General features: G+C 40.5%; 1 protein-coding gene and 1 long non-coding RNA gene across 2 annotated transcripts; one reads left to right on the forward strand and one right to left on the reverse strand.

The window, feature by feature from the left end:
• Nucleotides 1-2,028: 2,028 nt before the first annotated feature.
• On the reverse strand, nucleotides 2,029-13,938 carry LOC5516179 (transmembrane protease serine 9). Its single transcript, XM_032386040.2, has 13 exons — nucleotides 13,818-13,938; nucleotides 13,161-13,259; nucleotides 10,426-10,506; nucleotides 9,812-10,012; nucleotides 9,315-9,527; nucleotides 6,642-6,959; nucleotides 5,872-6,153; nucleotides 4,705-4,905; nucleotides 4,218-4,430; nucleotides 3,633-3,950; nucleotides 2,542-2,649; nucleotides 2,259-2,354; nucleotides 2,029-2,107 (listed from the first exon to the last, which is right to left on the reverse strand). Exons 1-13 carry the CDS (start codon nucleotides 13,873-13,875, stop codon nucleotides 2,103-2,105), a joined length of 2,193 nt encoding a protein of 730 aa, XP_032241931.2. The 5' UTR covers nucleotides 13,876-13,938; the 3' UTR covers nucleotides 2,029-2,102.
• Nucleotides 13,836-15,881, forward strand: LOC125570156. The gene is made up of 2 exons (XR_007312534.1): nucleotides 13,836-13,944; nucleotides 15,800-15,881. It is a non-coding gene; the product is annotated as an uncharacterized LOC125570156 (long non-coding RNA).
• Nucleotides 15,882-16,325: the final 444 nt, after the last annotated feature.

Genomic DNA, 16,325 nt, shown 5'->3' on the forward strand with positions numbered 1-16,325 from the left:
TTGCAGATAAATTTTTTGATAATTCTCTAAGTTTTTTGTCTGTTTTCCATGCCTGAGACCGAGAACAAAAGAACAAAAGAACAAAAGAACAAAAGAACAAAAGAACAAAAGAACAAAAGAACAAAAGAACAAAAGAACAAAAGAACAAAAAGAACAAAAGAACAAAAGAACAAAAGAACAAAAGAACAAAATAACAAAAGAACAGAAGAACAAAAGAACAAAAGAACAAAAGAACAAAAGAACAAAAAGAACAAAAGAACAAAAGAACAAAAAAAACAAAAAAACAATAGAACAATAGAACAATAGAGCAATAGAACAATACTAAGAATCGTCTATCTAAAGTGGTGTCAAGTTATTTCCTAACTAGCGATCTCGAATATTCGATAAAAAATGCTCATGTGGATAGTTATATTTTTACTTTTTACTTCAGGCCTCTTACGATGGCACCTGCAGTAACGGTAAAGTATGCGTGGAGCTTTGCGATGATCCCAAGAAGAAGTTTGCTTGCACGTGGGCACCGGACAGCTGCGTGTACAGATCATGTCTTGATTACCTCGTCGCGGAGAGGGGACTGGGGCGAGTGCCTGTTGAGGGAGTGTACAAGATACAGGCAGACTCCCCTCTCCTCCCCTCCCCTCCCCTCACCTCAGCTCGCCTCGCCTAACTTAGCTCTCTAATCTTAGTTCACCTTATCTTATCTTCTATCTTTATTTTTGTACAAGATACAGGCAGACTCCCCTCCCCTCCCCTCCCCTCACCTCAGCTCGCCTCGCCTAACTTAGCTCTCTAATCTTAGTTCACCTTATCTTATCTTCTATCTTTATTTTTGTATAACCATTTTCTCTGTACAGATATTCCCTGTTTATTGCTCCTTTGAACACGGCAACACCACCTGGACTCTCCTGGAATCCTTTATGTACACCAATAGAGCTGAATTCAGCACTCGAAGCTTCATGGATGATGTGCCATTTAACGAGGCTTCGCCTTCGAATTTCCCCAAGTACCGCCTTTCACGAGATCGAATGCAACACGTACACATAAACGCCACAATGTTCAAAGCCACGTGCAGCTACGACAAAAAAGACACAATCACCGGATGGCCACGTGATCAGATCATAGCACGAATTGCAGACTATGACGTCATCAATCAGCCCAGGCAAGGCGAATGTTGCAGATACTGTCTGTGATCATCAGAGGGCAGTCTTATACCCCTTGCACCGCTTCTATTTGGCACGACACCAGAATACACCCACACACGGACACTGCCCTGAATAAATGCACGCTACAACCTCCTGGGAGCTTACCAAGCAAAGACAATTTTGGTTCCTATTCAAACTGCTGCTGCACGAATGAATACTCAACGACACAGTGGTGGCTAAAGCATGAACTGAGCAATGAGTGATGCACAAGAGCGAATGTCAATAGTATATTTTTGCAAATAGCGTAACTTAAAATAAGCACGAGAGATTGCCAAAGAGTGTCAAAACAACTTGCTGCTTATTGATTGAACCACAGAACAATACACACAACACACCAACTGAGTGCGCGAGTGAGTGAGTGAGTGAGTGAGTGAGTGAGTGAGTGAGTGAGTGAGTGAGTGAGTGAGTGAGTGAGTGAGTGAGTGAGTGAGTGAGTGAGTGAGCGAGCAAATGAGTGAGTGAGTGAGTGAGTGAGTGAGTGAGTGAGTGAGTGAGTGAGTGAGTGAGTGAGTGAGTGAGTGAGTGATAGAGTGAGTGAGTGAGCGAGCAAATGAGTGAGTGAGTGAGCGAGCAAATGAGTGAGTGAGTGAGTGAGTGAGTGAGTGAGTGAGTGAGTGAGTGAGTGAGTGAGTGAGTGAGTGAGTGAGTGAGTGAGTGAGCGAGCAAATGAGTGAGTGAGTGAGTGAGTGAGTGAGTGAGTGAGTGAGTGAGTGAGTGAGTGAGTGAGTGAGTGAGTAAAGGAGTGTGTGAGTGAGTGGAAATGGAGGTTTAATAGGACAAGATCTTTGGGTGTGACATTCCTTGTACTTAAAGAAAACAAATAGATGGCTAGGGATAAATTCTTCTTTTAATGCTTTTTTTATTTTCTACACATCTTGCTATACTGCAACAACGTCTTCGTCATCAACCTGCAAATAATCATAACCAAGTTATTTTTGTTTGACCATAAGCAAGCTTGCTTCGACTTGCTCTTATTGCTACGCCAAGAGCAGATAATTTTTTATTACAAAAAAAATTGAGAATTATCAAGATAAAAGAAAGAAATGCCAGCCAACTTACATGCTTTGCAGGTCTTTCTACACCACTTGTTTTTAATAGATGACGCATTGCAGTGCTTGACGAATTCTGCACAGTTGCTGGCTTCGTTCTTGCAGTCTGGGTATCAAAGCGAATAGATGTTCTCAGGAGTAAATTCAATCAATCATTTTAATACTTCTTGGTAGTACAGGTTGTCTCCCTGTACGAGACTGGCTTACCACAGTGACATGCTCAATCAAGCTTCTTGTAGAAACTCTTTACAAAGGTTAAGATTTGTAGTAATACTGATCACACATACACTCACCTGCAGGGGGTGGAGGAGGGTTTGTGGGGGGTGGTGGTGGAGGTGGGTTGCCTGTGGGGGGAGGAGGTTGGGGAGGATTGACACCACCTCCGCCGCTCGTTTCTACACCTGATGAAATAGAAAAAAAAATGTATTCAGTTAAAGCTTGTAATGCATTTACCATGCGACACGCGCTACCGTGAACACCTAGAGAAATGTGTAAAGTAAGTTTCAGTTTCAGTTTATTGTTTTGTCACTTAATACATTTTTTAAATAAATAAAGATAATAATATAATAATTTACATAGTGTGACAAGGAGGACCGTAAGAAACCGCAAGGCTTATACGAGACGGACCTCCTAAATCTTAACAGAAAATACATATTTGATAGTTCGGACAGTCAGATTAATTATATAAATATTTGTTAGGAGAGCTTTTATATTTTTTTTCATACTTATATAAAAAACACACACACACAAACTCAAATCGAGAAAGAAAAAAAAAATTAAGAGTTAATAAGAGAAGTCTTTAACTTATTACAAAAAGAGTTAAGCGTTTTGGCAGACTGAATATCAGAAGACAATGAATTGAAATATTTAGGTCCCTGATGTCTTAACGCAAACTTATGTATATTTGTTCTAAACTTTGAAATATGGAACAAGTTAGAGCTTCTCGTGTAATAATCGTGAATTTGAGAGTTCAATTGAAATATCCTGTTAAATGTTTGGGGAAGTAACCTATTTTTAAATTGATACATTAACTTACATTTGAAATAAAAATAAATAATTGAATTTCAATATGTTTAGATTCCTATATATCGGATCAGTGTGGGCATCATAGGATGCTCCAACAATTATACGTATTGCTCGTTTTTGGAGCAGGAGAATATGATTTAAATTAGATGAATAAGTGGATCCCCAAACACTAAACCGCAGCGATACGTTGTTTAGCTACTCCCGAGACTTGTCGTCCTTGTAGCCAGGCCTTGCCAAGGGCGGGTGTTCAGCAAAGATATAGTTCAGAAAAAAAAAATTGGGAAAAGTTTGGCTGGCCTGGGGTGTTTGCCTTGAGGGTTGGATGCACAGGTGTGCTTTGCCAATCTTGCAGGCTTACCCGTCATTCTCTTGATCCAGTCTGTATAGCTGGCAACACGTGCGAACACGGTGTAATGAGTCGTGGGACAATTCCTCAACCCGTAGCTGACCGCTCCGTGCAAGAACCAGCTGCCATTATCCTCGCATACCAGGGGACCCCCACTGTCGCCGTTGCACCCCCCTGCCGCGTCAGATCTTGCCTCCCCTGCGCACAGATGAGCCGTGGACGACACGTCGCCGTACTTTCTTCTGCAGTTCTCGTGAGACGCGATCGGTAACATGGCCTGCTGGAGGATGTCGGGGGATTGCTGGGTGTCGCCATTAATGGCACCCCAACCTGTCAATCAAATCAAACATCATGTTTAATATCTATTTATATTTGGACTTATTTCGTATAATATGTGACAATCACATGTTCGAGACGTGACAATCTCATATAAGACACTTTACAATCATATGTTTTAAACACGTGGCAATCACATGAAAGGCATGCGTGAGGAACTTGACGGCAACATCTAATCTTCGAGCTAGCACTTGTACAAAACGTGGCAATCATTGAGACACATGAAAATCCCATGCTAGAGATGTGGCCGGAATAACAAACCTGTGATGTAGCATCGTTTTCCTGGGGCTGGTCGCTGGTCCGTCAAGCAAACAGTGCCGACTTTTCCTGCGCTGTCAAACTGCACAGGAGTCGCCAGCTCTAACAGGGCGATGTCATTGACGATCCTTCTATCGTTGTACTTAGGATGCTCGATAATCTGAGACAGTCTTAGACTTTGCTGAACACTAGTGCTTCCTCTCTTCTTGTGGGCACCTGAAATAAATGCAAAAAAAAAAAAATCAAAATCCAGACAACATTAATAAATGCTCTAAGTTTTTATTAAAGAGAGCTTGTCAGTCCCCTATGTTATTGCTTCCATTAAATATTTTATTTTATCAAATTATGTAGAACAAAGGTATCGTTCAGTTTCGTATGACAAATTATCACAGCAGAGTTTTTCCAAATCAGCCTAAGAAAATGGATGCTTTCTCATACTTGGTATTTTGCTAGGATGACAGAATAAAGGCTGAGATCAGCTTCACCTTACCGACAACGACGGTGTACCCCCCGGGGTTCTTGTTCCTGTGAATGCAGTGGGCAGCGGTGACGACCCATCGGTCACTGATCAGGGATCCCCCACAAGTGTGGAAGCCAGATCTACCTCTGAGGGAGATCTGCCACGGCCACGAGTGAGGCTGAGCGTTCTGACCATTGATGATACGGGCGCCGGCTGGTTTACGGCCACACTCTGAGACACAATCACATGTAAGACACGTGACAATGACATGACAGACACGAGAAAATAAGTTGTAAGACACGTAACAATGTCATATAAGACACGTGACAATGGAATGTAAGACACGTGACAATCACATGTAAGACACGTGACACTATCATGTAAAACATTTGACAACTACATGTAAGACACGAGACGATAAGTTGTAAGACATGTGACAATGAAAATCCCTTTAAGACACGTGACAATAATAAGTTGTACATGTGGCAATAGGAGACCCAAGCAAACACATTTCTGGAAGAAGGGTGGCAATCGAAAGAAGAGAGTTTTTTTGTGTGTAACGCTGTCACCACGCTAGCAGGCTCCATACGTAAGACTGCGCGGTATATCAGATTCGTCTTTTTTTATTTGGCTGGAGCAAAAACTTTAACGCTAGCGTGCGGTGTTCACATGATTGCTTTAAGTTCTCTAATAACTAGATATACTCTTGACAATTAAATGTTAAGACATGTAGCAATTATATGTAAGACCTTTTAAAAAAAGATGTGAGAAACATGCCGTTCACATGGTAAGACATCGCATGCTACACACGTGAGAATCACATGTTAGATATAAGTGACAATCATATGTAAGACACGTGACAATCACATGTTAGACACGTGACAATCGCAAGACAACAAGACTTTACATTGAAACAAAACCACATGTTGTAACACACATAAAAATAATGGCCTTATCACCGCCAAGCGATAACATTGGCAACTTTTCACACATTTATTAATGTTTGGTACCCCTAGCCGAATTATGTAGAATCTCTCTCCACCAATTACCATGGCTCCGATAATCATAAAACACACCAAGTAAAGACAAAATAGCAATAAAATATTGTCATTTAAAAAGAGTACGTTTTAAAGGCCCAATTGGCTGTTCAATCAAATTCCCCCATAAGTGTTCATCGCCATGGTTAAGTACACTTACTTCCTTCAGATGGAGGGCCATTCGTTGGGGGTGGTGGTGGTGGAGGGCCATTCGTTGGGGGTGGTGGTGGTGGAGGGCCATTTGTTGGGGGTGGTGGTGGTGGAGGGCCATTTGTTGGGGGTGGTGGTGGTGGAGGGCCATTTGTTGGGGGTGGTGGTGGGGGAGGCTTGTTCGTTGGGGGTGGTGGTGGGGGAGGGTTGTTCGTTGGGGGTGGTGGTGAAGGGGGATTGTTAGTTGGGGGAGGGGGAGGGTTGACACCGCCTCCTCCGCTTGTTCCAACACCTGAAAATAAAAAAAATAAATACATTGCCATTCATAAATTAAAGGTAGTACTTTTTCCTTATTCAAGAGTAAGGTAATAGCTTTATAAACTGTTTTAAGGTGAGATTCTTGCCGACCAGTAGAAAATCTTTTGTTCTAATCACGCGTCATATGAAGAGACCGTTGTCCTTTTAAGGGTCTGGTACGGAGTAATTTTAGTTTTTTTTCAGAGGCTTTCTCCATTGACTAAAGATTGTCACAGTCACTGTTTTTCTCTTCTAAATACAATTCATAGAGTTTGCAAAGCACCTGCGGTACACTAGCTTAAAAAATGACAAGAATCGATTTGGTTTTCCAAATAAGGAATATATTTGTTTCCTTATTTGGAAGTAACCGCGTCTGGGAAAAACGACAAGTTTTGGCTAAATTTTCTTGATATGGATTTTTTCCTGATTGAGGCCGCCCTGATCCGAGCACGTGGCCTCCTCGTGGGGATATACACTACTTACCCGTCATCCTCTTGATCCAGTCTGTATAGCTGGCAACACGTGCGAACACGGTGTAATGAGTCGTGGGACAATTCCTCAACCCATAACTGACCGCTCCGTGCAAGAACCAGCTGCCATTATCCTCGCATACCAGGGGACCCCCACTGTCGCCGTTGCACCCCCCTGCCGCGTCAGATCTCGCCTCCCCTGCGCATAGATGAGCCGTGGACGACACGTCGCCGTACTTTCTTCTGCAGTTCTCGTGAGACGCTATCGGTAACATGGCCTGCTGGAGGATATCGGGAGATTGCTGGGTGTGGCCATTAATGGCACCCCAACCTGTCAATCAAATTCAAGATGCAGTAAGGGGCGGAGCAGAGTAAAAACTCAAATCTTTTCGCAGAAAAAATAATATCGGCTTAAAATTACCCAAACCCCAAATATCAAACTGTCCATCTAATTCATGTAATAATGTTATGTCTTGAACGTGTAACCTCGGAATTGATTCCATATTGAGTATAAACAAAGTTGTTCCTGTTATTTGGATGTTTAAAAACAATTCCAATATAAATAATTTCTCAAGCCATTGTACCTCAACACTGTCAATTTCACACTAGGAAAAGCAATAGCATTATATTGTGCGGAACAAGACCAAACTACTAAATAACACGTGACAACAATGACAAATCACAGTGACAGTCACATGTCAGACACGTGACAATCAAATGTCAGACGAGCTAAATCTCAGGTGAGATACGTGGAAGTTTCATTTAAGGGTGTTGGGACATTTCTCTGAGGGCCGTTGCTAGGAAAACTTGAAGTCGTTATAAATCCACCAAACATTTGTGAAATGGAATGAATCTAGGCATCATTGTTGATGAATCTCTAAATTTTGATGACGTCATTAGGCGAATGATTCATCACATGACGTCCAACAGAATAATCATACAATCTTAGCTGTTGAAGTATCTGCAATGACAACCACGAAACCACGCCATTTCTACACATTTCCGGAGAGGAGGTGTGCAAAATGGTTTTTATTTGAAGATTCTACCGGATAGAAAGGTTCTAATTCACGCGTTTTTGTAAGCGAGAGGATCACACTTGCAAAGGCGCCATTTTAAAGAGTTCACCGAAGCACAATTTATTTCCTGGAGCAAAAAGGACTAATGACCTTCAGACCTCCGTGTCTCTCAAGAAAAACACACTAAAAGTATACAGTAATAAGCCTATCTCCAAAAATATCATCGTATAGGAGAAATCTTATTCTAGACAATTTCGGAAGATGTGTAAACAATCCTTCGAGGGCGGGGAAAATCAAATCTAAAAAAAGAATTCGAATACTTGCCGTAGTTTCATTGCATAGATTTCAAAACACAACCGTTTTTTTATCGTTGTTTAGAGAGGCATTATTCCTACCTCAAAAAGAAAGTAGATCCCTTAGCTCCATCGCACATAAACAAAACTATTTGCAAACAAGAAAACGGAAGAAAAGAGCTTTTATCTTCAACTGCAAGACTTTTGACTTTTGAACAACTTCAGTTCAATCCATTAGAGGACGGCATAAAAGCTTATATTTAATCAGATCGAGATGGTGCACAACACTTCTTATTTTATCAGATCAATCTCGATGTAAGAAGTAAGTACTCTTTGAGTTTTATATAAAAGCGAAAGGTCTGTTCATAACAAATTAGTTGGAGGTCATTTTGTTTTTAAGTGTAAAATACCCTTTTTCCTGTATTTATATTTTTCCGGGGGGTTGAAAATTCCAGAGGGATGGGGGGTCATACCTTCGACCCCGTCCATGCGGGAAGGGGGGGGGGGGGGGGGATATGGATATTTTCTTTAACTACACATATATTGGGGACTCAGGGCTCAAAAAGGAGGCATTTGTTTAATTAATGTTTACGACTATTTTATATTTACATACTATCCCTCTAACAGTCTAAAGCACCAGGAAGCCCAATACATTGAAGGATTGAAATATACCTTTAAAAGTTTTGTACAAACAAAGAATTGCTTTTCGGAAATACTTCACGGGTAACCACTAGTCTAAATAATTTCTTTAATTTTTGAAATATCAAAAAATCGATACGTAGTTTTGTAGACGGCAACTAGGTGAATATTCTTTTCCTAAAAAAATCGCGATCAGTCCACACTTTTTAAAGATTATAGAGCTGGAAACGCAAACCGGAAGTAGAATTATCTACGCATGCGCAATTGAGTATTGTGATAAAGCCTGGTTAATGCGAATGTTGTGAAAAAAATTTGTTATCAAAATATCGACTATTATTCTCTCGCTTTTTAACAGTGAAATATGCATTGAAACAACTCTTTTCTCGCTCAAATCAGCACTTCAGGTCGCTAAGTAGGTGCCCTAGGTGAAAAATCATGCTCGCCTTATTTTTGTTTAACAGTATTTTCTGTTAAATTACGTTTTTCTCGAAACTTTCGCCGTTTGTTTTCGAAGCTAGAAAAATCGCGCGCGCGTAAATTGTTTTCCCCCATTCGATTTTCCCGTCTAAAAGTGTGAAGTTCCCGGATGATCGCACCTAACAACGGAATGTCCCTACACCGTTAAGACACGTGACATATCAAACCTATGATCTAGCACTTGTACAAAACGTGGCAATCATTGAGACACATGAAAATCCCATGCTAGAGAAGTAACAATATGTGGCCGGAATAACAAACCAGTGATGTAGCATCTTTTTCCTGGTGCTGGTCGCTGGTCCGTCAAGCAAACAGTGCCGACTTTTCCCGCGCTGTCAAACTGCACAGGAGTCGCCAGCTCAATCAGCGCGATGTCATTGACGATCCTCCTATCGTTGTACTTAGGATGCTCGATAATCTGAGACAGTCTTAGACTTTGCTGAACACTAGTGCTTCCTCTCTTCTTGTGGGCACCTGAAATAAATGCAAAAAAAAAAAAAATCAAAATCCAGACAACATTAATAAATGCTCCAAGTTTTTTAAAAAGAGCTTGTCAGTCCCCTTTGTTATTGCTTCCATTAAATATTTAATTTTATTAAATTATGTAGAACAAAGATATCGTTCAGTTTCGTATGATAAATTATCACAGCAGAGTTTTTCCAAATCAGCCTAAGAAAATGGATGCTTTCTCATACTTGGTATTTTGCTAGGATGACAGAATAAAGGCTGATAGAAGTCTGAGATCAGCTTCACCTTACCGACAACGACGGTGTACCCCCCGGGGTTCTTGTTCCTGTGAATGCAGTGGGCAGCGGTGACGACCCATCGGTCACTGATCAGGGATCCCCCACAAGTGTGGAAGCCAGATCTACCCCTGAGGGAGATCTGCCACGGCCACGAGTGAGGCTGAGCGTTCTGACCATTGATGATACGGGCGCCGGCTGGTTTACGGCCACACTCTGAGACACCATCACATGTAAGACACGTGATAGTCACATGTAAGACACGTGAGAATAACATGTAAGACACCCTCCATTCAAATGTTAGACACGTGACAGTCACATGTGAGACACATGACAATCACATTTAAGACATGTGACAATAACATATAAGACACGTGACAATCAAATATAAGACACGTGACAGTCACATTTGAGACACATGACAATCACATTTAAGACATGTGACAATAACATATAAGACACGTGACAATCAAATATAAGACACGTGACAGTCACATTTGAGACACGTCACAATCACATGTAAGACACGCGGCTCTAACATGTAAGACACGTATGACCTTTACATTTAAGACACGTGACATGACCCGTCCGTGAAACCTATCCTCTTATGGATGGTTCATTAGACATACTTCCATTAGATGGAGGCAGGGGGGGTCCACTTGACGGTGGAGGGGGTGGTGGAGGTGGAGCTGGTGTAGATGGTGCACCACCTAAAAACCAAGCATTCGCAGTGTTTATTGTGTGTGCAATAACAGGGGTTTCTCCGGGGTCGTTTACCAGGTAGCTTCTGTTTCCTCATCAACAACTTTATTGTAAAAGCAACCACGCTTAGCAAGCGGGGAGGTATTTGAGCTCGTTCTAGGAGACAACGATCAGACGATTCTCAGAAGATGAGGTTGATAGAAGGGAATCCTTACTAGGCCTCTTCCTTGACTAGGGCATTCCCAGAAATAAGGGGCATTAGCCAGCGGTTTCTCTGGGCTCACATTTTGCTAGGCCCGCGAGGAATAACAGCGGTATCACAAATAAAAACGAGATTCCGGCCAGCACAGGGGCTTCCCTTTTGTTATTACACTAGAAGTTTTTAATCAGGTTGACTAAAATTCCAAATAAAAGTAGTATTAGCGGTATTTAAACGTGCAAGGGGCATCTCTGATTTCATACGTCCAATGATAATGGAAGTGCGGCAGTCTTGCTGAGGTTGGAAAACATTATATGCGCAAATAAAAAAAAAAAAAGTATTTTAGAAAGGCTTTATGGTTCCCCTGTGTCTAGCCAGAAAGCCGTGGGGCCGTTTAAAAACAAAATGGAGCACGGACGAACGGAGAGAAGTGGTTCTTGCGGAGCGCACCGTTTTCCTTGCTTCAGTCTGTATCTTAAAGACAACAATAATGGTTCCTGAACTAGGCATAACTACATCAAATGTTATTTCTTAGGGAAAAAGATTGGAAGGCGCTACTGCCTATTTTATTGGCCAATTTGATGGAAGGATAGTCGATTTACCAATTTCGAGTCCTGCACCTGTGATGCGGCGAACAGTTCTACCTTTTAAACGACTACTTTTATGCCCAATTTCAATGAAATTACAGAGAATGTATGGAGGATTGTATGCTCTCAAGCGAACAAAAGTGCAATGTCCAAGGAACAATAATAGGGCTTTCTCTGGCATCGTTTGAACGGAAAGTGTATCACTCGAATGGCAAGGGTTTTTTTTCGAGTCCTGCATCGTGAGCCCAAAATCTCTGAAACGAGAAAATTTGATAAATTGTGAGGTCTCCCCACATTTCCTTATAACAAATGTCAGCCATTTTGACATTGTATGTGCACTATAACGCATGCGTGGCGGCCGTGTTGTCTCTTATTTCTGGGAATGGATTGTCTTCACGAAGCCAACAGAACTTACTCGATAGCCTCCGCAGCAAGCTGTTATTGTTACAAGTACAATATGTTTTACAGTTAACTCTTATTTATACTGACTAATTAATAATTCCGGATAATTGGTTTGAATGCTCTAACGAAGGTGATGCAAGAATTGGAAATTAATGTTGATCTAAGGAAAAGGTACAATTTTAGAAATGGTGATTACTAAAGCGAGAGTCCGTCGATGTTAGAATTACAGTTAATTGACTAAAAACAATAATCATATAAAATACTATAGAATAATGAGGCTGAGGAATACGTTTGGCTTGTTGGACATATCTGGAAATTAGATGTTTATCTTGAGTAAACGCTAAACTGGTTTTGGAATAAGTAACACTGCGCATGACCTGTATGACTAGCCTCTGACTAGCAGGTGCATACTTAGTATTCAGATGAACAGTGAAAAAGTGACGAAGGTCAATATTGAAAACAGGTTCCAACCAGTGTAGAACTTTCTAGAACATACATTTATGAGATATTGACAAATATTCTCATAACATGTGTAAGCAGTGTACAAAAAAGTAACCATTTCTATCGGTATTTCAATAGACAGACTGATATACTAATCAGATATCGTCAATAAAGTACTATACCTCATTCCTAAGGGGTTATCTTAAAGTTTCTTGCAAAGTTTCGCTGTGTCTTTTAAATATAAATAATAACAAAGGAGTGGGTGATCGACATGCCTTAAAAATCCATAGGGACATCAATTGGGATAGCAGGGAGATGGGCCAGGCGAAATGCGTGATTCATTTTCTCCTTAAAGAATGTGACCAACCTCGTATTGGTTTTTGTAAACATTAGAAAACACCATTTTAGTTTTGAGTGAAAATCTATCCACCATTTAAAGCGGCAATGTCACCAATTTACGAAAACGCGAGAAGCTTTCAAATTGTGAAAGCAGTATGTCTATTTGAATTTTCTTTGAGGATGTGACTGATAATTTAGAGCGGATGGCCTGCCAAATAGCGCGGATTCTAAGCTATGGAGCACCGAGGGAACTTTTGTTATTTGTTTACAGACTATACTCAAGGTCGAACACGAATACATACTTAAGGGTTACATGAGAAATATTGATAATAATCAACGAGAAAATAATTGGTATCCATTATGAAGGTTTGATCTGCAGCAAAGCATTCTTTATGTTACTGCTTTATTACGATTTTTAAAAGTGTCGCAGTTAATCGCTTGATGAATAAATGGATGCTTAGTGTGACTTGTATTGAGGGGGAACATTAACAATATGGCAGAATGACGATAGAACAGTATATAGCATTTTTATTCATTTTTTTCCTTCATCTCAAACAGTATTGGTAACTATATCGCATGAAAAATGAAAAAATCTTTCACCAAGCACGAAAGCATTTATAACTTTTTTGTGTGAAAATATAAAAACGACAAGTTTTCTGTTCTATCTGTTTATGGTGTTTCATTAAATACTCACATGTATTACAAGTCTTTTTACACCATTTGTTCTTTATGGATGGAAGAAGATTGCAATATTTCTTGAGCGACGCACAGTTTGATGCACGGTCATTGCAATCTAAAGAAAAAGACGAGTTAACAACCACAGGTAGCCCAATACTACAGCCACTCTGTGAAGGGGTCGTGTTATATTACCACAGGCAGCCCAATACTACAGCCACTCTGAAGAAGACGTGTTATATAATCACAGGCAGCCCAATAAGTACAGCCACTCTGTGAAGGACTACATGTATTCTTAGGAAGAATCAGAACGGAAATGTGTCTGAAGATTTTTTTGTTACTATCAGTTTTCTGACGTATGAAACCAAATAAGCAAGTACCCACCTAAAAGTAGGTTTTAGGTCCAACAATGCCTGTAGGTTAGGTCTTTTATGCGTGTTTTTGTTGCAACTTGAACACATGCCAACCAAAACACACCCACCCCCCCTTGACCGCTAAAAGTAGGTCGTTTCTGAGGGGTCTAGAAATACTATCCTTTTTCCATATGATGCCTATGACTATGCACCCAACCCCACACATTCCTTCCCCCTCGGGGAATCCTGGAAAAGCGACTGACTGACGTTCCTTTATAGTATCTTCAATGACTTTTCCAATGTAATAGGCATACACTACTTACCTGAGTTAACGAGGGAAGCCCCGACAAGAGCCACGAAGCAGAATAGAAGAAAAGCCATCGTGCCCTTCTGAATACCCCGTGTTCGTAGCGCGATTATATCGCATTTTCTGGTCAGCTGGGATAACAGGTAGGAACCCCTGTGTACCCACAGCTACAAGAGTTGGGCCTTCATGCTCATACAAAATAAACAGTTTGCGAGGAGAGCCTTTTGTTATAAGCCTATTCTTTTCCAAGCGACCAATAGCTGATAGATATTTCTGCTTGAGTAGTTAGCTTGTCGTTAGCCCTTTATTTTAATCCTTACAGGTGAAAAAGCAGTTTGCCGAAAACACCTTTTGATAGAAGCATAATCATTGTTGGAAATGACAGATTTAACATGACAGATGTAAAGGGTTAATCGCCCTATTTACCATCAATATCTTGAAAATTTGTCCTTCGTGATCACAGCAGGTTGTTTACAAGTGCTAAATAACCCCGCTGTTAAGGAAGACAAAAATTATCTCGAGATGATTTGATTGGAGTTGATAGGGATCGTTTGAAGATTATCATTTTTTGTTGCTAAAGGTCTAATATGAATATTTTAGTAAAACTCTATTATATAAATACAGGTCTGTAGCCAGAATCAATATTTTACCAAGGCAAAGCTAGCCACTGGATGGTAAATCCAACAAAAGCAGGTGTTTTATCTCGTACTTTTCAATCGGGAAACACTAAATATCAAAATTTGTGTCTCGCTTGCTTGGGGCTACGACGGCCCCGGAATAATATAAGTTGAGTGTATATACCGATCGAGTAAGTGTGGCTCGAGTTAATAGAGGTCGATGATGATTATATTTTTTGCTGAAGGTCTAAATAAAAAATGAAGAAAATACTTAAATTTATAAGTGGAGTGTATATCATTAAAGCTCAAAAACTGTTACAAAATTATGGGCAGTGTTATGTTTACTTGTACCGAGCCGATAAATAAGATTAAAACAATTTCTTTAGGGTTTCCGTACAAGTTGTACAATAAAACTTGAAATTGCATCTTTAAGCCAGCTAGATTCTCCGTATATTATATATATTTTTAAAATGGTGAACAAGGAGGTTTTCGATATATTCTCTGTTGGTTATCACACGTTCTCATGATGAGAGAACCACTCCTCTTTAGTAACCAGATACGCGAGGACTAAAATTTGACTAAAAAACGAAATTACCGACCCGAGGGGAATTCATAGCCAATCCGACAAATTTTTACACTTTCCGGGACCTAATTTTGAATCGACCTGAAAAGATTTTTTATATAGGCCTGTAATAAGTAGAAAGTAATACGAACTACGGTAAATTTCTTAGACCGGTGAAATACTCGAGGCCGGTAGATTTCCCCCCCATCCAACCGAAACAAAAAGCAACACCACAGCATACACCTATTTCAAAATATGCTGTCAGTGCAAATGGCAAACGCCAATTTCAAATGGCAGTTCTGCTATCGAAAAATACCTAGAAACTCCATTTTCTAGTGATGAATATAGAAAAATATGGATAACTATATGCGATTATCTTACTTATATTACTTGCAAAAGTATACCCATTAGCGGTGATGAAATGCCAATTGCCAATGCCCTGACAACGTTTATTGAAATAGGTGTATATGACCAGAATTTAGAATTCGCCGGGCCCAAGGAAAGAGAGAGCGATTATAAAAGCATGGCGGGAGGTTTAACGACGTATTCTTATTTGTCATAAAATTCTTAATCTGTACGTCTTTCCTGTTAAAATACACTTTTTTATTTTATTTTATTCGAGTATTGTTTTCTTCAAGAAATGTCAAAAATTGCCTGGAAAATGAATCTCTTATTGATCCCTCCTCGTTCCCTTATTATCTTATTTAGCCACATTTCAGAATTTTCGCTGAGAACAGGTCAACATTGATTTACTTTTTGAGGTAGCAATATATTGCGATATGATTTAATGTTGCCCATTTATGCAACTGATATCCACAGGAAAACCAAAAAGGTTCTTCTGATGTCCGGACAAGGCAGCGTTCAAGGACGAGGATCGAACTAGGACAGCATGTAACCAAAAGAGAGAAAAAAAATAGACCATACATCCAGACGTGCGCTGAATCACCGTATGGCAGCTAAAGCTCAACGGCTAGGCTGGAGATTTCGGCCCCAACACCGCTATCTAACAAACTGTACAACACAAAGAAACTTGAGGTACCCGCGCATAATAGGGAGGCAAACCAGGCTCTTAGCCTTTAAGACTAAGTCTTCACAGTTACACCACGTACAGCTCGCTCTGATGTGTAATCGTCCTTCACGCGTATATGGGTTTTACCCTATTCAGACTGGGGGGAGGGGTTCTTTAAGCCCCCCCCCCCCCCCCCCCCCCCCTCCGGGAAAATTGCTATAACTTCTGAACCATAGCAGCTAAGAGGCTAAAACTTGGTGATTTTACCTAAAATCTATCAGCGGATGTTTTGATGCCAATTGACATGTCGAGGAGACGCTCCATGTTGACATGGCA

The sequence above is a fragment of the Nematostella vectensis genome, chromosome 8 (assembly GCF_932526225.1).
Source record: "Nematostella vectensis chromosome 8, jaNemVect1.1, whole genome shotgun sequence".
Lineage (NCBI taxonomy): Eukaryota > Metazoa > Cnidaria > Anthozoa > Actiniaria > Edwardsiidae > Nematostella > Nematostella vectensis.

Bases quoted from the DNA above. Each gene is read 5' to 3' on its own strand.
- LOC5516179 (XM_032386040.2), bottom strand. From the start codon at position 13,875: ATGGCTTTTCTTCTATTCTGCTTCGTGGCTCTTGTCGGGGCTTCCCTC. The intron at 6,960-9,314 runs GTTTGTTATTCC...TTTGATTGACAG, and splicing joins AAAAAGATGCTACATCACTG to GTTGGGGTGCCATTAATGGC. The intron at 4,431-4,704 runs GTAAGGTGAAGC...CATTTATTTCAG, and splicing joins GGGGTACACCGTCGTTGTCG to GTGCCCACAAGAAGAGAGGA.